The 25,500-nt window shown below is 37.3% G+C and overlaps 1 protein-coding gene across 1 annotated transcript in view; it reads left to right on the top strand.

The window, feature by feature from the left end:
* The window catches only part of TRPC5 (transient receptor potential cation channel subfamily C member 5), a 327,735-nt gene extending 302,603 nt beyond the window's left edge, over nt 1-25,132 (top strand). The window contains exons 8-11 of the mRNA XM_007992610.3: nt 12,842-13,045; nt 13,771-13,812; nt 15,909-15,998; nt 18,287-25,132. Coding sequence (XP_007990801.3) covers nt 12,842-13,045; nt 13,771-13,812; nt 15,909-15,998; nt 18,287-18,979 — 1,029 coding nt within the window. The 3' untranslated portion in view covers nt 18,980-25,132. The remainder of the gene's footprint in view (nt 1-12,841; nt 13,046-13,770; nt 13,813-15,908; nt 15,999-18,286) is intronic.
* Nucleotides 25,133-25,500: the final 368 nt, after the last annotated feature.

Raw genomic sequence — 25,500 nt, forward strand, 5'->3', positions numbered from 1 at the left:
CCACTTTTGGATGGGGTTGTTTGTTTTTTTCTTGTAAATTTGTTTGAGTTCTTTGTAGGTTCTGGATATTAGCCCTTTGTCAGATGAGTAGATTGCAAAAATTTTCTCCCATTCTGTAGGTTGCCTGCTCACTCTGATGGTAGTTTCTTTTGCTGTGCAGAAGCTCTTTAGTTTGATGAGATCCCATTTGTCAATTTTGGCTTTTGTTGCCGTTGCTTTTGGTGTTTTAGACATGAAGTCTTTGCCCATGCCTATGTCCTGAATGGTACTACCTAGGTTTTCCTCTAGGATTTTTATGGTATTAGGTCTAACATTTAAGTCTCTAATCCATCTTGAATTAATTTTCGTATAAGGAGTAAGGAAAGGATCCAGTTTCAGCTTTCTACTTATGGCTAGTCAAATTGTCCCTGTTTGCAGACGACATGATTGTATATTTAGAAAACCCCATTGTCTCAGCCCAAAATCTCCTTAAGCTGATCAGCAACTTCAGCAAAGTCTCAGGATACAAAATTAATGTGCAAAAATCACAAGCATTCTTATACACCAGTGACAGTCAAACAGAGAGCCAAATCAGGAATGAACTTCCATTCACAATTGCTTCAAAGAGAATAAAATACCTAGGAATCCAACTTACAAGGGATGTAAAGGACCTCTTCAAGGAGAACTACAAACCACTGCTCAGTGAAATCAAAGAGGACACAAATGGAAAAACATACCATGCTCATGGATAGGAAGAATCAATATCGTGAAAATGGCCATACTGCCCAAGGTAATTTATAGATTCAATGCCATCCCCATCAAGCTACCAATGAGCTTCTTCACAGAATTGGAAAAAACTGCTTTAAAGTTCATATGGAACCAAAAAAGAGCCCGCATCTCCAAGACAATCCTAAGTCAAAAGAACAAAGCTGGAGGCATCACGCTACCTGACTTCAAACTATACTACAAGGCTACAGTAACCAAAACAGCATGGTACTGGTACCAAAACAGAGATATAGACCAATGGAACAGAACAGAGTCCTCAGAAATAATACCACACATCTACAGCCATCTGATCTTTGACAAACCTGAGAGAAACAAGAAATGGGGAAAAGATTCCCTATTTAATAAATGGTGCTGGGAAAACTGGCTATCTTGACATTTTTAAAGCCAAACCTCTTTCTAAAATTATCAAACCATCTTTTGCTGGCATTAAATACTCCAGCTTTAGATCTTTCACCTTCCTTTTGCTTTAAGTTTTCATATAATGACTTCACTTTTATTTGAATCATATTAGAATCTATAGGTATGCTTTCCTTATAGCAATCCTGTACCCATATAAAAGGTGCATTTTCAAGACGATATAATAAAGGTATTTTGCAAAAAGTGCAGTTTTTACACATGCTGGAATAGCTGCAGTGGCAGCTTCACAAATTTCCTTTTTTTTTTTTTTTTTTTTTTTACAATGGTCCTTATGCTGAATCAATTTATCTTGAAATAGCGGGCAACGACAGCTGCAGACCTCAATCTACAATACATATCAAGAAATTCAACATTTTCTTGTAATGTCATAACATTTCTGTTCTTGGGAGTACTTCCAGCGTTGCTAGTGACACTTCATATGGCCCCCCTGGTGTTATCCAATGTTTGCAGTATTGCACTAAATACAATAAAAATATGCGAGAACCACAAGAGATCACTTTTTACGTAATTGTTGATGTGGAGATGATAAGTGGCACACAGCATTTTAAATGGACACTCACAACACCTGAGCTCACCACAATGGCAACAGGAGGTGGATACAAAATTTTTATAGCAGTAGAGTATGTATAACAGTTAATTTCATGCGGTTGTGATTTAATACTTCATCTTCACATTTGTTTACATTTCTCTCAACTGCAAATGGTGTCATATATGCTTTATGTGTGCATACAATTTGATAAATTTTAACTTTTTATAATAGTTGCGTATATTTTATGGTACTAAATAATAGACTAGTATCACACCTATTTTATGCATTCAGGATATATCTTTTTTTCTTAATTTTTCAATATTTCTAGGCTCTGTGGTTCATCTATGAGTTATTTCAAATTGTTGAAAATATCCAAATAATTTGCCAATAAATTTATTTTTTAGAAATCCACATGAGTGGGCTGACACACCGTTCAGATGCTATTCAAGGGTCACCTGTATTAAAAACTCTTGAAATGTACATTTTAAAGGATTAATTTTATGATTTATATAATATATCTCAATAAAGCTGTTGCTAAAAAATAAACTCATAAAAGAAAACACAGTAGTAAATATTCATGACCTAATGTTAGGCAACAGTTTGTTAGATTAATACAGCAAAAACATACACAACAAAAGAGAAAATAGATAAATTGAGCTACATCAAAATAAAATATATAGATCACAAAAGAAAGAAATGTTGAAATACAGTCATCAAAATATTTTTAAACACAAATTTGTGATATGGTAATATATGTGCTTCTTTATTAATTCATTAAATAACAAAATCTACCAGTGGATCTAATAAGCACCTAATTTTATCTAAAGGCTTTATTTTTATTTTGAACTTACTGCGCACTTGGCCCAAAACCATTTAGTCCCTCCTAGAAAAGATAGAGGTATCTCCACTTTATCCATTAATAGCTGATTAGGATCTCTTATTCAAAAATACGCAATGAGGATCTCAGAAATCAACAGAATCCTCTACTTCAGTAGTTCTTAATCATTTGGGGATGCGCGTTTTTCTTTGAAAATATATTGAGAATCCAGAAAAATGCAAATCTTTCAATATTTTACATACAAATTTAGTAGATCCATTGACTCCTTTAACTTTATTCATAGAATCAAGTTTAACAATCCCTGTTTCATTAAATGACATTATTGGACTCAATCTGCTAATCCTTTAATATGACAGCTAAGGACTGCTACCTTGGAGAGCAAAATGAAAGCCTTCATGGAATATCTGAACGGCCAAAGAGAAAATTCTAGGATTTACTGACAGACTGAATGTTCACTCAAAAACCACTGTAAGCCCACATTGTAAGGCATAGTTCTCCTTTTAAAAATCTCATGTGCAAGTAAAGAAAGAGATTTTTGTTTTTTTAAAGTGGCAATTTTTCAACAGCACAGCAGCCTAAGGCAACAAGGCCAGTTAGGGCTAAAAAGAGGCTGACAAAAAAGTGTAAAGGAAAACATGGGTAACAAGATGACCATAGAGGGCTTTGAAAACCTCCAACAGAGTCCTAGGGATCTAGAAGGCCGTAGACATGTACAGGGCTGTGTGCATGCCCAGAAACATCTGAGAAGGCCCTAATCTCTCCCTTCTGGCTAATCTTGAGCTCTGCACAAGCAGTAAAGAAAGGCCAAGGCAGAGTTTTAAACTGAAGGAGCTTTGAAGCTGTGTCACAATACATGAGCATCTTAGCAGAGTGGTAGAACTATTGATTCAAGGCATTTGATAAAATCACTGTGCAATCACTAATTGAGCACTAGACTGAGAATAGACCTCAATGGCTTTGTAAGACAAAGAATACAGGCTTATAATAATCAGTCAAAGAAAGTCACTAAACAAGCACCAACAAAAACAAAACCTGGTGGGAGGGGCTCAAATTTCCAGAGTAATCACATTAAATGTTTTAAAATGTCTAGTTTTATAAAATACAAAACATGCAAAAAAGCAAGAAAGTATGGCCCATATATAGGAAAAAAATATATCAATAGAAACTGTACTTGAAGAAGACAAGATGTTGGATTTACTAGACAAAGACTAAACCAGCTATTTTAAATGTGTTTTAAATATGACATATCCTATGTCAAAGAACTATAGGAAACCATGTCTAAAGAATTAAAAGAAACTATGAGAATTTTTCAACAAATAGAGAATATTAATAAAGTGATAGAGGTAATAAAAAGAGAATCAAATTGAAATTCTGGATTTGAAAAGCACAATAACAGAATGAAAAAGTCACTACAGAGGCTCAATAGGAGATTTGAACTGACACAAAGAATCAACAAACTGGAAGATGGATCAATTAAGACTTCTAGTCTGGGGAACAGAAAGACAAAAGGGTGAAGAAAACTGAACAGAACCTCAAAGACTTGTGGGACATCAGATATACCAACATATACATAATGGATGTCCCAGGAGGCAAGGATAAATGGAAAGAAAGAATATTTGAAGAAATAATGGACAAAATCTTACCAAATTCGATGAAAAAAATTAATCTATACATCTAAGAGTTCAAATAACCCCTAGCAGGATAAATACAAAGATATTTACATCATAGTCAAACTGACAAAGTGAAAGACAAATAAAGAATCTTGAAAGCAACAAGAGAAAAATTATTATTTCATGTACAGGAGATCTTCAATATGACAACAACTAATTTTTTTTAAATCAGAAACCATGGGCACTAGAAGTCATTGTGATGACATATACAAAATATTTAAAGCAAAAACTACCAAACAAACAAAACTATTTATAAATAACCAAATGGGATTTATCTGTGGAATGCAAAGTAACCAATCATATTAACAGTTAAAACAAGAAAAAGCCCATGATCATATCAATTGATGTAGAAAAAGCATTTGACACACTTCAACATACATTTATGATTTTTTTTTAAAAAAAAGGTCTCAACAAACTAGAAATAGAATGTAACTTCCACAATCTGATATAAAGAATCCACAAAACCTACAGCTAATATTAAACTTAAGGGTGAAAGATTGAAGGCTTTTTGTCTAAAATCAGTAATAAAGATAATATATCTACTCTCACTACTTCTAGTCTATGTTGTGCTGACAATTCTAGACAGTGAAATAAGAAAAAAAAAATCATTAAGGATATACACACTGGAAAGGAAGAAGGAAAACTCTCATTATTTAGAAACAATATGATCTTATGTGAAGAAATACCTATGGAATCTACAAAAACAACTTCCTAGAACTAAAAAGTAGTATAACAAGACCACAGAATGCAAGGGCAACACACAAATTTCAATATTTACTAGCAATAAACCATTGGTAACTGAAATTTTAAAATACAGTTCTGGCTCTTATCTGAATGTTTTGTGTCCCCTTCCCCCAAGTTCATATGTTGAAAACCTAATCATCAATGTGATGGTATTAGATGGGGCTTTTGGGAGATGATAAGATTATAAGGGCAGAGTCTTCTTGACTGGAATTGTGCTCTTATAAAAGAGGACCCAGAGGACACTGCCTTGCCCCCTTTTGCTTCATCATATGAGGTTACATCAAGAAGGCCCTCACCAGATGACAGCAAATCTGCTGGCACCTTGATCTTGAAATTCCCAGGCTCCACAATTGTGAGAAATAAATTTCTGTTGTTTACAAGCCACTCAGTTTATGGTATTTTGTTATAGCAGCCCAAATAAACTGAGTCTCATTGATAGTCACTGCAAAGAAAATGAAATACTTAGTTATAAGCTTAACAAAACATGTAGAGGACCTGTACACTGAAAACTATAAAACACAATGAAAAAAATGATATACTGTACTTGTGGACTAGAAGATTTAACAGAATAAAGATATTAACAATCTTGACAAAGAAAAAGTGGAAGGAATGGAATTGCGCTACCTAATTTCAACAGTTACTATATAGCTACAGCCATCAAGACAGAGTGGTATGATGCAGAGATGGACATATAGATTAATGTAACAGAACAGAGAATTCAGACATAGACTCACAAAAATATCCCCAACTGATTTTTTCTTTTGCATTAAAAAAATAAATCTTACTAATATATAATTCACATACAATAAAATGTACCCTTTTAAGTTGTATAATTCAGTGGTTTTTAGTATATTTGAATATATGTGCAGCCATTACTACTGTCTAATGCCAGAGCATTTCTCATTTAAAAATGAAGCCCCATACCCCCTATTCCCTTCTCCCACTAGCCCCTAACAGCCACTAGTCTACTTTCTATTTTTATGGATTTTTCTATTCTGACCATTTCATAGAAATTGAATCATAGAATACAGCCTCTTGTGACTGACTGGCTAGTTTTCACTTAGCATAACATTTTCGAGGTTCATCCATGTTGTAGCATGTATCAGTACTTCTTTCCTCTTTCATGCCAGATTGTATTTCATTGTATAAAATTTTGTTCATCCATTTATTTGTTGATGGACATTTGGGTTATTTTCATTCTTCAGTCATCATAAAAATGCTGTTATGAACATTTGTATACAAGTTTTTGAGTGGATATATTTTTTTCATTTCTCTTGGGTATATACCTAGGAGTGGATTATTTGCTAGGTCATGTGGTAGCTCTATGTTTAACAATTTGAGTAGCTACCATATTGCTTTCCAAAGTGGCTATACCATTTTACACACACACGAGCAGTGTATGAGGGGACCAATTTATGTATATACTCACAAAGAGTTGTTATTACCTGTCTTATAATAGTCATCCTAGTGGGTATGAGGTGGTATCACATTGTGGTTTTGATTTGAATTTTCTTAATGACTAATGATGTTGAGAATATTTTCAGGGGCTTATTGGCCATTTATATATCTTCTTTGAAGAAATGTCTATTCAAGTGATTTTCCCATTTTTACATTGGTTTGTCTTTTCATTGTTGAGTTGTAATTTTTTTAAATAAATTACCCAGTCTCAGATATTTATTTATAGCAATGCGAGAACAGCCTAATATAGCAAGTGTCACTCAGATCTACTTTCTTTACAAGAGTTCTGGGAGCGGCTCCTTCGGGACGCTGATGGGACTCTTTCTAGGGATGACTTGTAAAAGGAGGGTTGGTAGGATGAACTACAGTCCCCCTGCAGCTGCAGCTGGTCTTGAGGCTGTAGCTGATATTCATACCCCCACTCCTCTGCTGTGCATTCTGGATTCTCCTTACCATCGACGAGTCCCTGTGAAGGTTTAGGTGACTTTCCTAGTGGGGTGACTCAGACTCTCAAAACGGAGGCATTCTGGTTCCTGTTTGCCATATCTTCTTAGGCTGTAGCTGCTGAACTTGTCCATTTGCCATCAAAATTGTGCAAGGTGGTACTAACAGATGTCCAAGCTGATAATCTGGGTATCAAAAATATGCCTCCTGCCTCCATTGTGTAACAATAGCTGGACTGCCTCTTTGTGATAAGAGTCAGTCACCCCAACCAGGATCCTTTCCTTGCTTGCTGGTCCTTGGCCTGAAGGGCCCAAAATGCCTGGATGATGAGTTAGCTTAAAGTTCATTGAAGACTCTTGCTGTGTTCCCTGGTGGAAATGTTTCCCCTTTGGGAACCAAGACCTTTGACCCTGTGGGCTACATTTGTGAGAATGAAAACAGAATTTTTTTAAGTGGGTCACTGGGACTGATAGCAAGTGGGGACACTGCTGCTCCCACATCATGGATTCCTCTCCCAGGTATTCTGTTGGGGATACAGCACTATATAATGGTGATTGTTGTGGAGGGTAATGCTTTTTTTTTTTTTAATTTAAAATTTTAAGTTCTGGTATACATGTGCAGAATGTGCAGGTTTGTTACATAGGTAAACATGTGCCATGGTGGTTTGCTGCACCCATCAACCCGTCATCTAGGTTTTAAGCTCCGCATGCATTAGGTATTTGTCCTAATGCTCTCCCTCCCCTTGCTCCCCAGCCCCTGACAGACCCTGGTATGTGATGTTCCCCTCCCTGTGTCCATGTGTTCTCATTGTTCAACTCCCATTTATGAGTGAGAACATGTGATGTTTGGTTTTCTGTTCCTGTGCTAGTTTGCTGAGAATGATGGCTTCCGGTTTCATTCATGTCCCTGCAAAGGACATGATCTCATTCTTTTATATGACTGCATAGTATTCCATGGTGTATATGTGACATATTTTCTTTATCCAGTCTATCATTGATGGGCATTTGTGTTGGTCTCAAGTCTTTGCTATTGTAAATAATGCTGCAGTAAACATACATGTGCATGTGTCTTTACAGCAGAATGATTTACAATCCTTTGGGTATGTACCCAGTAATGGGATTGCTGCGTCAAATGGTATTTCTGGTTCTAGATCCTTGAGGAATCACCACACTGTCTTCCACAGTGGTTGAACTAATTTACACTCCAACCAACAGTGTAAAAGCATTCCAAGGATAGTGCTTTATCCTCATAGGGTATCACTTCCAAGCTGGCACTTTAGCCAAGCTTTCAATAGGCTGTTCCATTGCTTATGAGGCCAGTAGCTTGGGTGGTGTGCCATATGATGGGTTCAGTGGATTCCATGGTCATGTGACCACTGTTGTGTGTCCTTTGCTGTAAAGTAGGTCCCCTAGTCTGCTGCAGTGATACATGGAATGTCACATTGGTGGATTAAATATAGCATAAGCCTTTTGGATGGTCATGTTGGATGAGACTCTGCAGGCAGGAAAGGCAAACCCATACACAGAATACCTGCCTGTTCCTGTGAATATGAATGGCTGCCCCTTTCATTATGGAAAGGGTTCAATATGGTCAACTTGCCACCGAGTGGCTGGTTGGTATCTTCAAGGGATATTGTTGTACTGAGTTTCAGCAATGGTTTTTATTGGTGTCATGATGATTATTTGGCTATGACAGTAGCTTGGGCCCATGGATAGCTTCATTCTTTGCTTCCGTGTCTCCTCTGTTTATGAATCCATTGTGCCAGGACTAGGGTGGCTGATGAGAAAGCTGGCTGACATCAATGAGTTGAGTCATTCCACTTAGTTATTTAATGCCTCTTCAATGGTAGATGCTCTTGGGATCTGTGGAGGAAAAGGATGGAAGCAAAAACTGGCAGAAAGAGAAAGTGGGCTGCAGTGTAGTCAAAACCAGTCCTCAGCCAACCCTATGGGGAGTTCTAAAGCTGGGATGATGCTTCAGAGATGTTCCCTGAGGAGGTGAGGGGGTCAGGTCTTTTGTTTCTTTGTTTTTGTTTTCTTTTTGAGATGTAGTCTTGCTCTGTGGCCCAGGCTGGAGTGCAGTGGATCTATCTTGGCTCACTGCAACCTCTGCCTCCTGTATTCAAGCGATTCTCCTGCCTCAGCCTCCCGAGCACCTGGGATTATAGGTGTGAGCCACCATACCCAGCTAATTTTTTGTATTTTTAGTAGAGATGGGGTTTCACCATGTTGCCAAGGCTGGTCTTGAACTCTTGGCTTCAAGTGATCCCCAGCTTTGGCCTCCCAAAGTGCTGGGATTCCAGGCATGAGCCACCACAGATCAGGTCTTAACAGTCCCACATTGACTAGTTATTTGTTGCAAGCTGTCCCTAGAAGGTGGCAGGACCTTGAATAAAGCAGCTTTCTTTAGCAAGACAGTCACTGAAGAAGGCTGTCAGCATACAAGCTTCCCAAAAGCTGGGGGAATAAATCCTTCAGTCTTTTTTTCCCCTATGTATGTATGTATGTATGTATGTATGTATTATACTCAAAGTTCTAGGGTACATGTGCACAATGCGCAGGTTTGGTACATAGGTATACATGTGTCATGTTGGTTTGCTGCACCCATTGACTCATCATTTACATTAGGTATTTCTTCTAATGCTATCCCTCCCCCAACATGAACAGACACTTCTTAAAAGAAGACCTCTATGCAGCCAACAGACACATGAAAAAATGCTTATCATCACTGGTCATCAGAGAAATGCAAATCAAAACCACAATAAGATACCATCTCACGACAGTTAAAATGGCAATCATTAAAAAGTCAGGAAACAATAGATGCTGGAGAGGATGTGGAGAAATAGGAACACTTTTACACTGTTGGTGGGAGTGTAAATTGGTTCAACCATTGTGGAAGAGAGTGTGGCAATTACTCAAGGATCTAGAACTAGAATTACCATTTGACCCAGCAATCCTGTTACTGGGTATATACCCAAAGGATTATAAATCATGCTACTATAAAGACACATGCACACGTATGTTTATTATGGCACTATTCACAATAGCAAAGACTTGGTACCAACCCAAATGTCCATCAATGATAGACTGGATAAAGAAAATGTGGCACATATACACCATGGAATACTATGCAGCCATAAAAACAGATGAGCTCATGTCCTTTGCAGAGACATGGATGAAGCTGGAAACCATCATTCTCAGCAAACTATCACAAGGACAGAAAAATGGCTTTCGTTGCCATTGCTTTTGGTGTTTTAGTCATGAAGTCCTTGCCCATGCCTATGTCCTGAATGGTATTGTCTAGGTTTTCTTCTATGATTTTTGTGGTTTTAGGTCTAACATTTAAGTCTTTAATCCATCTTGAATTAATGTTTGTATAAGGTGTAAGGAAGGGATACAGTTTCAGCTTTCTGCATATGGCTAGCCAGTTTTCCCAGCACCATTTATTAAATAGGGAATCCTTTCCCCATTTCTTGTTTCTGTCAGGTTTGTCAAAGATCAGATGGTTGTAGATGTGTGGTGTTATTTCTGAGGCCTCAGTTCTGTTCCATTGGTCTATACATCTGTTTTGGTACCAGTACCATGCTGTTTTGGTTACTGTGGCCTTCTAGTATAGTTTGAAGTCAGGTAGCATGATGCCTCCAGCTTGGTTCTTTTTGCTTAGGATTGTCTTGGCAATGCGGGCTCTGTTTTTGTTTCATATGAACTTTAAAGTAGTTTTTTTCCAATTCTGTGAAGAAAGTCATATGATATTAAATTATTTTCTCACATTCTATGAGTTGTCTTTTTATTTTCTTTATGCTGTCCTTTTATGTAAAAATGTTTTTAATTTTGATTAAGTCAAATTTACCTTTTTTTTTTTGTCACTTGGTTTTTGGTGTCATATCTAAGAAATTGTTTTATCCAAGGTCACAAAGATTTTCTCCTATGCTTTCCTATTAGAGTTTTATAGTTCTTATCTGCTAAGTATAGGTCTATGATCCATTCTGAGTTGAGTTTTGTACGTGTTATAACGTAGGTGTTTACTCTTTTGAATGTGGATGTCTAGTAGTCCAGCATGCCCAACTGATGTTCAGCAAAGGGGCAAAAGCAGTTCAATGGAGAAATGAGAGTTGTTCCAACAAATGGTGTCAGAGCAATTGTTCACTCATATTTTAAAAGAGAACCTCGACATAAACCTCTTCCCTTATGGAAAAATTAACTCAAAATGGATCATAGAATTAAAGGCATATCTTACGACTATAAAAGTTGTGGAGGAAAACATAGGAGAATATCTTCACGACCTTGGATTAGCTGAAGAGTTCCTGGACATGACACAAAAAGCACAATCTATAAAAAAATTGACAGTTTTATAAACATGATAATTTTGACTTTCTCAAAAGTAAAAGTTTGCTCCAGTAAAGACATCATTAAGAGAATGAAAAGACAAGATACAGACTGAAAGAAAATACTTGCAAGTCATATATCTAACAAAGGGATTGTATCTAGAATATATATATATATTCTATATTATATTATCTATATATAATAAAAATGGGCAAAGGATCTGAAAAACACTTCATCGTAGAAGATATACAGATGGTAAATACGCATGTGAAAAGATGCTCAACATCATTAGCCATTTGGGAAATGCAAACTATAACCATAATGAGATCCCACTACATACTTGTTAGAATGACTAAACTTTAAAAACCTGACAAGCACTAAAGAAGATATAGAGCAATTAGTGATAATGGAAAACAGTATAGCCACTCTGGAAAACAGTTCGGCATTTTATTATAAACACACCCTTAACACACGATCCAGCAATACCACTCTTAGATATTTAAGTTAGAAAAAATAAATGTATGTTTAGACAAAAACCTGTACATGAATGGTCATAACAGCTTTACTCATAATTGCTAAAAAACTGGAAATAACCCAAATGTTCTTCGGTGGGTAAACAAACAAACCATCGTGCATCCTTATAATAGAAAACTACTCAGCAATGTGATTGAATGGGCTATTGATACATACGAAAATACAGATGAATCTCAAAGGTGTTATGCTGAGTAAAATGAACCAGTCTTAAAAGGTTACCTACTGTATGATTCCATTTATATGACATTTTGGAAAAGGTAAACTATAGGGACAGAAAACAGAGCAGCAGTTGTCAGAGGTTAGAGGTTGGGAGAGTTTGATTACAAAGAGGTAACGATAGGGAACTTTGGAGGGTGATAGAACTGTTGTGTATCCTGATTGTAGTAGTGGTTACATCAGTCGATGCAGCTCTTAAAACTCCTAGAAATGTACACTGATGTGTGTGTGTGTTCATTATAATGATTGTTACATGGGTATATATACCTGTCAAAACTCATCAAACACTTTAAATGGTTGAATTTTATTCTGTGTAAATCATGCCTCAATAAAGTTGATTTTTCTTTTTTTAAAAAAAGCCTCCCACCACAATCCCACACCTTAAAAATAACTACTATTGACAGTTTAGTGTGTACTTGTCTAGAACATGTAAGCATGTTAATATAAAAGATTTTCCAGTTGTATAAATAGAATCATTGTACATAATATATGTTGTGCTCTATATTGCCTTATTCACTTAGAGGGCTTGGACAGATGCATATATATACATATATATAATGTTTATGGATCTACCATATTTTAGTAGTTGTATTTATACTATTTTGTAGATGTAACACCATTTATTTAACCAGTTCTACTGTTGATTATTTACATTGCTGCCAGTTGTTTTGCTATTATCTGTGCTACAGTAAACAACCATGTACATACATGTTTTTGTAAGTATATTGATAAGATATATTTCTAAGAGTAGGGTTACTGGGTGACAGGGTATGTATAATTTGAATTTATATAGCTCTTGACTTATTGCCCTCTATAGAAGCAACTAGAAAGTTTAGAATGAGAAGTGAGTACATCGTGCAGTTTCCCATCCCAAATCCTTGAACTTCATTATCTTTCATAGGATCATGCTGATATTGAATGGAAGTTTGCAAGGACAAAGCTCTGGATGAGTTACTTTGATGAAGGTGGCACCTTGCCACCTCCTTTCAACATCATCCCCAGCCCCAAGTCATTTCTATACCTTGGTAACTGGTTCAACAACACCTTCTGCCCCAAAAGAGACCCTGATGGTAGACGGAGAAGGCGCAACTTGAGAAGCTTCACAGTAAGACTTTTAATTTTAAAAAATTGAGATGGAGTCTGACTCTGTCACCCAGGCTGGAGTGCAGTGGCATGGTCTCGGGTCACTGGAAACCTCTGCTGCCTGGGTTCAAGCAATTCTCGTGCCTCAGCTTCCCCAGTAGCTGGGATTACAGGCATCTGCCACCACACCTGGCTAATTTGTTGTTGTTGTTGTTGTTGTTTGTTTGTTTGTTTGTTTGTTTGAGATGGAGTCTCACTCTGTCATCCAGGCTGGAGTGCAGTGGCACCATGTTGGCTCACTGCAACATCCACCTCCCGGGTTCAAGCAATTCTCCTGCCTCAGCCTCCCAAGTAACTGGGATTACAGACGAGCACCACCATGCCGGGCAAATTTTTGTATTTTTAGTAGAGACAGGGTTTCACTATGTTGGCCAGGCTGGTCTTGAACTCCTAACCTCGTGATCCTCCCGCCTTGGCCTCCCAAAGTGCTGGGATTACAGGCATGAGCCACTACACCTGACCAAAATTATGAATCTTATTAAACAAAACTGTTTCCTCCTGTCCCTCCTTTGTGACACTCACTGTTTTAAGCATCATAAAATCATTCCAACATATATTTGCTTTGGGGGTTTGTCAGGCAGGAGCTCCCGTATCATTCTCCAGTCCTAATATTTAAAAATATATTCAGATGTTTGGGTGGGTAGGGTGCTGGGACTGCTCATGTAACATCTCTATTTTCAATTATAGGAACGCAATGCTGACAGCCTGATACAAAATCAACATTATCAGGTAAAGTTTCCTCACAGGGATGAAGGACAATAGTTGTTGGCTGGTTCTGTGGAGGAGAAGCAAACTTCACTCTGGCTATGTCTGGACACGATCCCATTTGACTGGGATAGGAGGCTTGGAAAGGCTGTAATTTATCAAGGACTGACGTACCTTCTCCAAGTGGAATCACCTGCTTTATAATACTGTACATGGCCCTTATGCACTGCCTCGGCTTGATCAGCAACAACTATGACTTAGAAAGCTGTCTTCATTGAAATTACATAAAATAGAATATGTGGTTGGTCAGTCAGTCAAATATATGAGTACCTACTGTACATAAAATACTACACTAGATACTACAAAAATCACTATGAACAAAAAAGATGCAATCTTTCTGCCCTTATGAAATTTATTATCTAGCAGGGATAAAATAACACGTCATTAAAATTACAGTTGACTCTTGAACAACAGAGGATTGAACTGTGTAGATCAACTTATAGGCAGATTTTTTTCCACCAAACGCAAATAGAAAATATAGTATTCATGGAATGTAAAACCACATATACAAGAGGGCTGACTTTTTGTATCTGCAGGTTCTGCAGGATGACTGCAGGACTTGAGTATGCATGGATTTTGGTACACGGGGCGGGGGTCCTGGGACCAATCCCCCGAGTATAACAAGGGATGATTGTATTAAAATTAAGTGATTAAAAGGATAAAAACTGCCATGTAGAAAAAATACATAGGGTAATGGTAATATATAACAGGAGGAAACTAACCTCAATGAAGTAAAAGCTTATCTGAATGTCAGGAACTTAGATCTTGATAAATTACAACATGACTTTAATCAAAGAAATAGAGAAGCACTTCTGTATTTTGTTAAAAAAAAAAAGTAATAAACCTAATAAATATTAGGGCACTCTTCCCACCAGCTAGAAAACAGCCAAGCATACAAATATCACCAACATCTCTTGAGAATAATCCTTGCAAATCACAAATAAGAGACAACCATCTCTCACCATCCTGATCAAAAGAAAACCAAAGTAGAAAAATGTTCTACAGCATTTGAAGGAAATGCATCCTTATTCTATAGGTCACTTCTCCTAACTTTGTTCCCCTTAGACCATAACTAACAAAGAGAAGCAGAAAATACGATATTTTGTATGTAAACCTCCTCTCCCTACTCCCGCCTTCAAATGTTATTCCTTTTATAATAATAAACCTTAAATAAGATTCATTGTCTTCATGTTCTGCTTCATAGCCCTCAACGATAACAACAACAACAAAAAAATGATTCCTGCACATCTCAGTGAGTTCCTCAAGTACACGTAGTAGAAGAAGCAATACCATTGGCCTTAAAATCAGACTGAAGTAGAATGAAAGTCTAATCTTGACACTTACTAGTTGTGTAACATTGGATGAGTCAGCATATTGAAGCTTGATTTCCTCATCTGTAACATGGGGATAGTAATAAAACTTAACTTACAGAGTTGTGAAAATTGAGTGATGAGTATGTATAATATGTATTATGTGCATGTGTTGCCTGACACATTGCAATAAGCGGTAGCTATCATCATCACCATCACTAATACAAACTGTAGTGACCACGTGCAGACCACTCCCCTGGGAGCTAAGTGAAAAGAGGACATTCCTGTAAAGGAGAAGTGTAGGTTGACTATGAGAAAAATATCTTCACTATGTAATTAGTGGACATTAAAATCAGCAGACTTAGTGACTCTGAAGAAAATTCTCTCAATTTTATAAAAGGAGAATAAAACTCTCATTTTACTAGGAGTGTTAACATGCAATCCATCCTAAAGGAAAAGAATATTAACTATATGACCATGCAAGAATTATTCCACTGGAAATACATGTTTACCTTATGCTCAGGCAAAAAATTTTCCTTTAAGGTGAATTTGATTCTGACACTAAATTCAGAGACACAATAGTTGTTTAGCCAATGGACTTAACTCATTTTTTATAGTAAAAGGCTGGACCCTATGAGGATTTTCCACTGCAAAGGAAGTCTAAGCATGTTTTATTTCCTATGTAAGTTTCTTATTGTACTGAGAGCCTGAGAAGGAGATTGAATGCCTCTTCATGTTTTGTAATTCCAGGAAGTTATCAGGAATTTAGTCAAAAGATATGTGGCTGCTATGATAAGAAATTCCAAAACAAATGAGGGGCTAACAGAAGAAAATTTTAAGGTAATTTAATCATGAAGTGGTTTCTCATTTTACATATCATAAGCATCATTTAATCTTCACAGTGTGTGAGGTTTCTGGTGATGGAATTTCATCTGCTTACAATATAGCAAAGCCAGTTATAATGCTTATTCTCTTAGAATTGTCTCTCATCCAGTAGACGGAGAGATTTTACCAATGTATGTCACACCACAATCAGTGTCATGAAAGAAGGAAATCTGCTGTATGTGTTCTTTTAATATTCTGAGTGTTTCTCAGTGTGGAAATTGAATGCTTTAAATGATGTGGCAAGGATGCATGGTGGTGAGAGACAAGATAGCAAAGGGAAGATGCCTGGAGACTTAAAGATCTTCTTTACTTAAAAGATATAAAATCAAAAAACCTGTTATTGAAAACCAAACACCGCATGTTCTCACTGATAGGTGGGAACTGAACAATGAGATCACTTGGACTCGGGAAGGGGAACATCACACACCGGGGCCTATCATGGGGAGGGGGGAGGGGGGAGGGATTGCATTGGGAGTTATACCTGATGTAAATGATGAGTTGATGGGTGCTGACGAGTTGATGGGTGCAGCACACCAACATGGCACAAGTGTACATATGTAACAAACCTGCACGTTGTGCACATGTACCCTAGAACTTGAAGTATAATTAAAAATAATAATAATAATAAATCTGTTATTAAATCTAAGATCTTAAGAAACTCTGCCATTAAACATTAAAATTCTACTAGTGGCATTAGCCTAAAACAACCGTTTTCAACCAGGGGCAATTTTGTCCCCAAAACCACATTTGGCAATGTCTGGAGATACTTTTGGTTGTCACACTGGTATCCAGACAGTAAAGACAAGGTTGCTACTGTGCATCCTACAATGAATAGTACAGCCTCCCACAACAAGAAGTATCCAACCCAACATGTCAATAGTGCCAAGACTGAGAAATCCTATCCTAGAACACATCTATATATATTTTTCTTTTTAAAAAATTTTTATTATACTTTAAGTTCTGGGATACAGGTGCAGAACATGCAAGTTTGTTACATAGGTATACACGTGCCATGGTGGTTTGCTGCACCCATCAACCCATCATCTACATTAGGTATTTCTCCTAATGCTATTCCTCCCCTAACCCCCACCCCCTGACAGGCCCCTGTGTGTGATGTTCCCCCCCCCCCCCCGTGTCCATGAACGTCTATATTTTTTAAGGCACACAGGAAGGCCATTATTCTAATTCATAGACATAATTCATCTACCGAGGGTCTGCTATGTTCCAAGCACTCTGCTACGTGCTCTGCTACAGTGGTGAGCAAGATCTAACCAGCTCCTACTCTCAAGGAGTGACAAACAATAATAAAGGGTGATGAACAATTGTATATTCTGACAGGTTAAACACAGGACACTGTGGAAACACAGAGAGGAGGGACTCTCAACTGGGACTTGGGGACTCAAGACAGACTTTCCAATGGAAGTGATGCTTAAGCTGAGGCTTGAAAGCAAAGTCAGCCAGATAAAGGGGAGTTGGGGAGAAGTGTTCTAGACAGAGAGAACAGCACAGGCAAAGGCCCAGAGGCAAGGGAGAATATGTCCATACAGGTGGGCAGCAGAGAGCCTAGGAAAAGAGTAGAAAGATGAAACTGGAGAAAGCAACAGGTACTAGGCCTTGAAAAACCTTGTAGTCCATGGTATGGCATTTCTATTTTTTCCTAAAGTTAGTGACAAGTTAGTAACAAGTTTTGAGCAGGGGAAGTACATGAACAAATTTCAGCTTGGCTTTTAAAGGAACAGTCTAGTATGTAAGCATTCAGTTGGAGATAGAAGACATTTCATAAAGGTTTGAACAGGGCCCCCTGTCTCAAAACAGCAGTCTCATCACCTGACATTCCACTTCTCTAGTTTCACTCGTTAAGACTCTTAAAAGCTTTTTCCTCTTCAGTAGTCCTTTTATATGCAGACACCTGTGAGAGCCAGTGTCCTAATCTAATACCTTGTTAGTTAATACTTGAGCAGGAGTTAGTCCTTATGAAAGCACCTCAACAGACTAATACCTACTAAAGTGTTAGCTAATCCTGAATCAACTTTACTCATTGTACAATTTTGCCAGTGGCCAGCCCTGCCCATGGAATTATTAATATGTTTTTCTTGTGCTTGAATGATGGCAGATTTTTCTGGTGTTTTATTTTGTGATTTACTACTAGGCAAAAACCTGGAACATTCCAAAGGTATCTAATGTGTCTACTTTGAAATAAAGACCAAGTTTCTTGACATAATACGTCTCCTCTCTTTTCCTAGGAATTAAAGCAAGACATCTCCAGCTTTCGGTATGAAGTGCTTGACCTCTTGGGAAATAGAAAACACCCAAGGAGAAGCTTTTCCACTAGCAGCACTGAACTCTCTCAGAGAGATGATACTAATGATGGCAGTGGTGGGGCTCGAGCCAAATCCAAGAGTGTCTCTTTTAATTTAGGCTGCAAGAAAAAGGCTTGCCATGGGCCACCTCTCATCAGAACCATGCCAAGGTCCAGTGGTGCCCAAGGAAAGTCAAAAGCTGAGTCATCAAGCAAACGCTCCTTCATGGGTCCTTCTCTCAAGAAACTGGGTCTCCTGTTCTCCAAATTTAATGGTCATATGTCTGAACCCAGTTCAGAGCCAATGTACACAATTTCTGATGGAATTGTTCAGCAGCACTGTATGTGGCAGGACATCAGATATTCTCAGATGGAGAAAGGGAAAGCAGAGGCCTGTTCTCAAAGTGAAATTAACCTCAGTGAGGTAGAATTAGGTGAAGTCCAGGGCGCTGCTCAGAGCAGTGAATGCCCTCTAGCCTGTTCCAGCTCTCTTCACTGTGCATCCAGCATCTGCTCCTCAAATTCTAAACTTTTAGACTCCTCAGAGGATGTATTTGAAACTTGGGGAGAGGCTTGTGACTTGCTCATGCACAAATGGGGTGATGGACAGGAAGAACAAGTTACAACTCGCCTCTAAGTCAAGCCCTAATCATCTGTTCTGGAACTCAACAGAAATTTGTAATTTCCTTGCTCTCAGAGGTGACACAGAATATGATTCCCTCACTGCCCCTGCCCCCAAGAAAGGAGAGTGAAACTCCTATTATTTGCATCATCTTTTATAGCCACATTCTCCATTTTTGTTCTTGTTTTATTATTACTTTCATTATTATTTGCCTTTTTAATACCTGTACACACTAAGTCCATCCTACAACCAACTGAAGGGGTGTTGCACCTAATCAGCAGAGGTGCAGTTGGGTGCTTAACCCTTTTGCTTTGCTTTTCTCACCCATGCTTCCTTGAAGCCCCAGGTGCCACTTTGCTACTCTTGCTGCTACACAGATTCCTGACCATCCTCAGGATCTCATGCCATCTTCCCACAGAGCTGAGGGATGTGGTCAGCAGTCCCCACCAGCTATCAGATAAGGCAAACTACCCTGCCCATCTTTGTTGCCATTCAGTGCTACACGCTGCCCATGCTGGGTCAATGAACAGCATCAAAGGGAGGCTGAAGAGATTCCAAAGAATTGTCAGCTTGTGGTTTCTAGGTATAAGTGGCTTGTTTCGTTCTTAAATACTACAACTTCTTATTGTGAGGGCTGTTGAATTTTCTTGTTTCAAAGATGTGTTAGTTTCCTAATGTGTGCCAATGAAATATTTACCCCATAGTATATGTCATATCTAATAAGTTAGGTGAATTATTTTTCTGTGTGTGTTTCAGTTAACTTACTACATTTTAAAATTTGATAGTATCAAAATTAGTATTTAGAATTTGTGCTGTTTTTTAAAAACGTCTACTACACTCTAACCAATAGTCACTACATCTCATACATTGGCAAGATAAATAGTTGTCATATTTGTCGGGTCCTACTCTACTGTTGATAGTTTTAATTATCATTGCTGTCAAAGAATTTCTAAGATAAAAGCCTGAATTTGAAATATTTTTATCAGAAAAAAATGGCATATCGCTGAAGTGTCAAAATATGAGAAAAGAGCATCTTCATTTTAATTAATTGCTTTATAAAAATGGCAATTCTAGGTATAGATAACCTAATTCAGGTTGCAGTTTTAATATTCATTGGGGGCAGTGGAATTGCATGTGTAAATTATGTTAGATATATAACATAATAACCCTAGTGGATTCATGGAATTATAAACGTGATCCAAATTCTACTATCTTCCAAGGAAGCTACATTTATACATCCAAACAAGTTCTTTTCCACAGCTTAAGAGTACCTCATCAGAATACAGTGGTTCAAGTTAAAAAATAAAGTCCATAATGCATATGGTCATCATTTTAGACCTAATAACCACTGAGAACCTGCTGAGCAAGGACGGTTTTTACCAACGTTAGCACAAAGGTTCCCTCAATTTAGACTCTAACATATGACCTGAAACAACTCTAGGTCTGAGTCCTAGAGATTATATTAATAGTGTGTAGCCCAGAAAAGTAAAACAGTTAGGTATCACCCTGTTTTTTTTAAATGTCAACACCAATAGGAATCCATTTAGATTAATATATGTAAACATACAAGTAAGAGAAATGAGGAATTTTCAAATTCTGCAAATATGCCTCCAAACTAGCTTTTGATAGTGTGGTTTCTGTTATTTGAATGGATTCCCATCTCTGTCTCTAGCCTGGAGAAGAGCAAAATGGAGGAGGAGGGGCCAGAAATAGGAGGAGGAATAAAGCCTCAGATCCAGGGAAAAGTGATCAAGTGAAAAAGCTGCGACAAGACCCATTTGGCAAGAGGTTGTCCGAAAATAATTCCTTGATCATATCTGAAGTGGTTATTTCCTCAAATCAATTGCTGCCCTGCTTCACTGAGACTATCATAAATGGCCTTGACATTTAGTAACAGGTTACTTTCCAGAAAGGTTTCTAAACTTACAGATTCAGCTTTCCAAATTGTCAAATTCACTTTGAATAATAATAGAACCTGGGCTACATTCCTAACTCATATTAACAGCACCAAAATAGCATAGAACCCCATTTTATAAAAAGAAAAACATGTTTTTCTCAGAAATGTATATCACTTCTGAAAACTTACGTATAAGTGTTCTAGCAGTGACCTTATCAACTTGTCAGAAAACAGGCTAGCCAGACATGGAACTGTATTCCAAAAGTCTTCTGTCACTTATGTTCTAAAGAGATAATATGTGTAAATCAATCTCTACTATTGAAAGAACCAGTGTCATATGTCACAGGAGTACATTCCTTTTCAGATCTTCTCAGGGTTATCGTTGTGACTTGGGCTTAAGACTTCACTAGCTATAGTGAAGCCTCATTTAGGATGGGGGTTAAAGCTAAACAGCTATTGCCCTAACTTCCATGTTGGTGACACCAACATTTTTATTAACTCTAATTCAGTACAAAGTAGGAAAGGAAAAATATTCTGTTCACTTCCTTACTCTCTTGATCAAGTATCATAAAAGGTATTTCAAGTGAAAATGCTTAGGTGTATCTTCTGACCCCAGAGGAGTTATAAGCCAACTTGAGAGTAAATTTATAAACATAAAAAGAACTAAAAGAGAACTTTATAAAGGATCTACTCTATTCCAACCTCATATTCTACAAATAGAAAATAAAGAGGCCCAGAGAAGGACAATGACTTGCTCAAGGTCACAGAGCTGGTCAATAAACTCAAGCCTTCTAGATTATAGAAGACATTTATTAGTAAGCATATATGTCATATATATATGTGAACATGAAGTGGCCACTACAGACACCCTTTTGTTCATTTGCCAAAAATGCTGCGAACTCCAAAACCTTCAGACTTACATATTTAAATGTAAAGTTAAAAATGTACTGCAAAGTCAAACACAAATAATACAAAAGTCATTTACTACTTATCTAAAATATCCATATCATAGTCCACCTACATTACAGTTGGCTTATCACTTCCAGACACCTTGGATTCATTTATTTGATCTCATAAAGTCACCCTAATAATAAAGGTAAAAATTACAAAGAAAATATTTGAATTCTATTAGAAAGTGACCATTATTGAAGTATCTCCACTTCCAGCTTTAAGTCCAGTGAAATGCAAAGACAGAGGAAAGATTCTAAATTTAAAATCATTTTTGGAAAATGCCAAACTTAACAGGGATATAAATGCTGCTTCAAGATATGCTTCTGTCTATTTACATGGAGGTACTAAAAAATTCCCTGTTCTGCCTCCATCATTTTTCATTCCACCGTGACCTAACTTAGGCTATTTCAGCTAAGTCATAAATACCTGTCTGCAATTTGATTAGATAATTTTTTAAAAACGAACGCCTCCACTTTTCAAATGACTTAATACCTTTTCCAAAAAGAACTTTATAGTTCTTATGGCAGTGCAAATCTCCTCTGAAAACTTTAGTGGTAACTTTAGAGATAATAATGAGGCCATATCTTAGCCTGAAAATACAAATAACCATTGGCATTCACGTTGCATCGTGGGTGAAACTTGAGTGGTGTTTTGCCTAATAGTTTTAGTGCTCCAGACCTTGGTTTGTTAAATCATCAGGTAAAAAGTACTTGAAGATAGGCAGCAAATCCTTTGTTTAAAAGTACCTAAGAAAAAATGAGGCTGGGCATGGTGGCCCACTCCTGTAATCCTAGCACCTTGGGAGGCCAAAGTGGGCGGTTCACTTGAGTCCAGGAGTTCGAGATCAGCCTAGCCAACATGGTGAAACCCGTCTCTACTAAAAATACAAACATTAGCTGGGCATGGTGGTACACGCCTGTAGTCCCAGCTACTTGAGAGGCTGAGGCATGAGAATCACTTGAACCTGGGAGGCGGAGGTTGCAGTGAGCTGAGATGACACCACTGCACCCAAGCCTGGGTGGCAGAGCGAGACTGTCTCAAAAATAAATAAATAAAGGTACCTAAGAAAAAAATAGTATATTTTCTTGGTAATCAAGTTTTCAAAAGATTGCTCATATAGACATAGTAAATGCAAATTGATTCAAGTGTTCAGATCATTTAAATAACTTCTTCATACCTACTTCACAACCTTCACTCCCTACCTTCAACCCCTGCAGCTTTGCCTCAAAACTATGGATATTTTAGATTGTTTCTTTGGCTTACTTCATCTAGATAATTGCTCCAAATATCCACCTTGTTGGTGTAGAACTCGACAGTGGGATCTGAGTGCCCCAAATGAATGTGAGCTTTACTTTAGCACAGAGAAACATTGTTACCATTATATTTCCAATGAACCTTCCAGTAACTTTTTTCCAACAGATGTGGGTTTTGGCTTGCTTTGCCTTTTGAGGGATGTCTGTAAAAGTGAGAACGTGTTTATGTATATACATACACACACATAACAAAACTTAATAGCATTTGATTGTTCTGCCCTTGGCCCTTTATCCCTTTAGGTAATTACTAGATCATTTTGAAGAGAGGGAAGCAAGAATAACTTTTCAATGGAGACATTTCCTGAGCTGTGAGGAATTGCCAAAATGAACTGCCATGACAGCATCTTCTGTAGCACTTTTATATTGAGAGCTATCAAAATTTGAGGTTCCTGGTTTTGTTAAAAAGAAAAAAAGCATTTAGGTCAGAATAACTTACCTGGAAGATTCAAATATACACATTTTTGGCAAAATAAAGTAAGTCTGCATACTTCAGATTTACTGTATACCTGAGATTTGATGCATACTTGAGGTGTTAATATTCATTCATATGCTGGCACATGGCCTAGGATTTTCATCTATTGTGTGGTGATCCAGAGGAGGTGTTAGTGGGTGCCTTGTGAGAGCTTTACTTTTAGAAAATGTAATGTTTAAGAAACAGAGTTAACTGCTGGAATGATAGAGGCAGCAAGTCAGTGTGCTCTAGCATCTTTAGGCTATTTGTGTTATCCCCAACTTGAGTGGATTTATATCTTGCACTTGATTATTGGATCTGTGTTCATTCTTTTTCTAAAGCTATACCATCAATGTTTGTGGTACCTGAGAGACATATACATATTAAGAATTATAATATTTAAATATAAAACTAAGTGGAATGCCCTTATGCCAAAAAGCTAGTTTTCTTATCTGATGTGAAAAGTTGTGAAAGCTCTAGAGGCTGCCTGTTACTACACAAATAAATGGCAAACAATTTCTGTAGGAACATAAACAGCCCACAACTTTTGATCATTGAAATCAACTGTTATACATCCATCAAAGTAGCATGTATCTGTCCTACCCTCTTCCCCCTCAAAGAACTTTCTTTATAACTCCAGTGACTTGATAGAACCAAAAAAGACGAACTGAAGTAGGTTAGAATGGCTTGCAATGTGAAGGTCATTTTCACAATTTTTCAGCATATTTGCCCTTTGACTTTAGCAGGTTTTGGGGCAACCTAACATCCCAGGAGCTTACATACGTACACACAAAAGGCACTGTCCTCAATGGCACTTGAACGAATATGTGGCAGTGTGCCTTTTATTTAAACCTAAGGCAGCCAACCATTTGAAAGTACAATTAAGCTGGGATTGGCCATTTTATATCTTTTCCCCGAAGTTCAATATATCCCCAAAATACTCATTGCCACCAATTGCCTTCCAGCCTAGGAACCGTCTTAACAGTTATCCAGTCTTACACAACTCTTAAAGCTGACCCTTGGAAGGAAGAAAGGAGGCTTTGGATTTTTTCTGGGATTGGGAAACTTAGATGGTGATAGTGTAGTAAAGAGACAGTTGGAAAAGCCTTTGAAGTAAGGACGAATGAGGATATGCACTTTAAAACATGGGGCTAAACCACCAAATTGTCAATTTTTTGGATGACCAAATTGAGATGAATAACCTGAATAAAAAATGTAATTTAAAATGGTTAATTAAAACATTAACATCACCATTTCTCCTTTAATTAAATTCAAAAACTGCAACAATATATGAAAGCAGAACTACCTGTAAATTATTCTTCAAATTTTGGGTCATATTTGGGTTAAATTTCAGGTGTTAACAAGTTCTCAACCTTGGGATCACTGTAAATATAAGTTCAACACACCACACCCATAGTGAAATACCACAGATGGGCTTTTATAAATATGTACATTTTAGCCAACTGGAAAGATCACTTTCTTCAAATTTTATCTAAGAAATAAAGTGGGTTTGTCAAAGCAACATGAAAAAGAAATGAAAGCTAAAATTAAGGAAGGGTACTATGGCAAAAAGTCAGATTATATATCTGCTGTCATCTTTTAGCCTCATAAATTTGGAATAAACATAAAATAGGATTATAATGACTGATATTTTCATAAACATACCAGAATTTATGCACCCAAATGAATGTGGTCCTTTAAAGTAGTCACCTTAAAAAGCCATACCCATATTCTAATGATGCTGCCATTACTCAAACCACTTTGGACTTGTGCTTTTGAAATGACTTTCAAAGTCCACCGTACAATCTCTGAATATCCTCAATGGTAGAAAATCATGATCCTATAAGATTAAATTTTTAGGAATTTAGAAATTGCCAAAAGTAATTTTAGATCCACACTTGGTAAAACATGCGGTGGTCAAGAT

The sequence above is a fragment of the Chlorocebus sabaeus genome, chromosome X (genome assembly GCF_047675955.1).
Source record: "Chlorocebus sabaeus isolate Y175 chromosome X, mChlSab1.0.hap1, whole genome shotgun sequence".
Taxonomy (NCBI): Eukaryota; Metazoa; Chordata; class Mammalia; order Primates; family Cercopithecidae; genus Chlorocebus; species Chlorocebus sabaeus.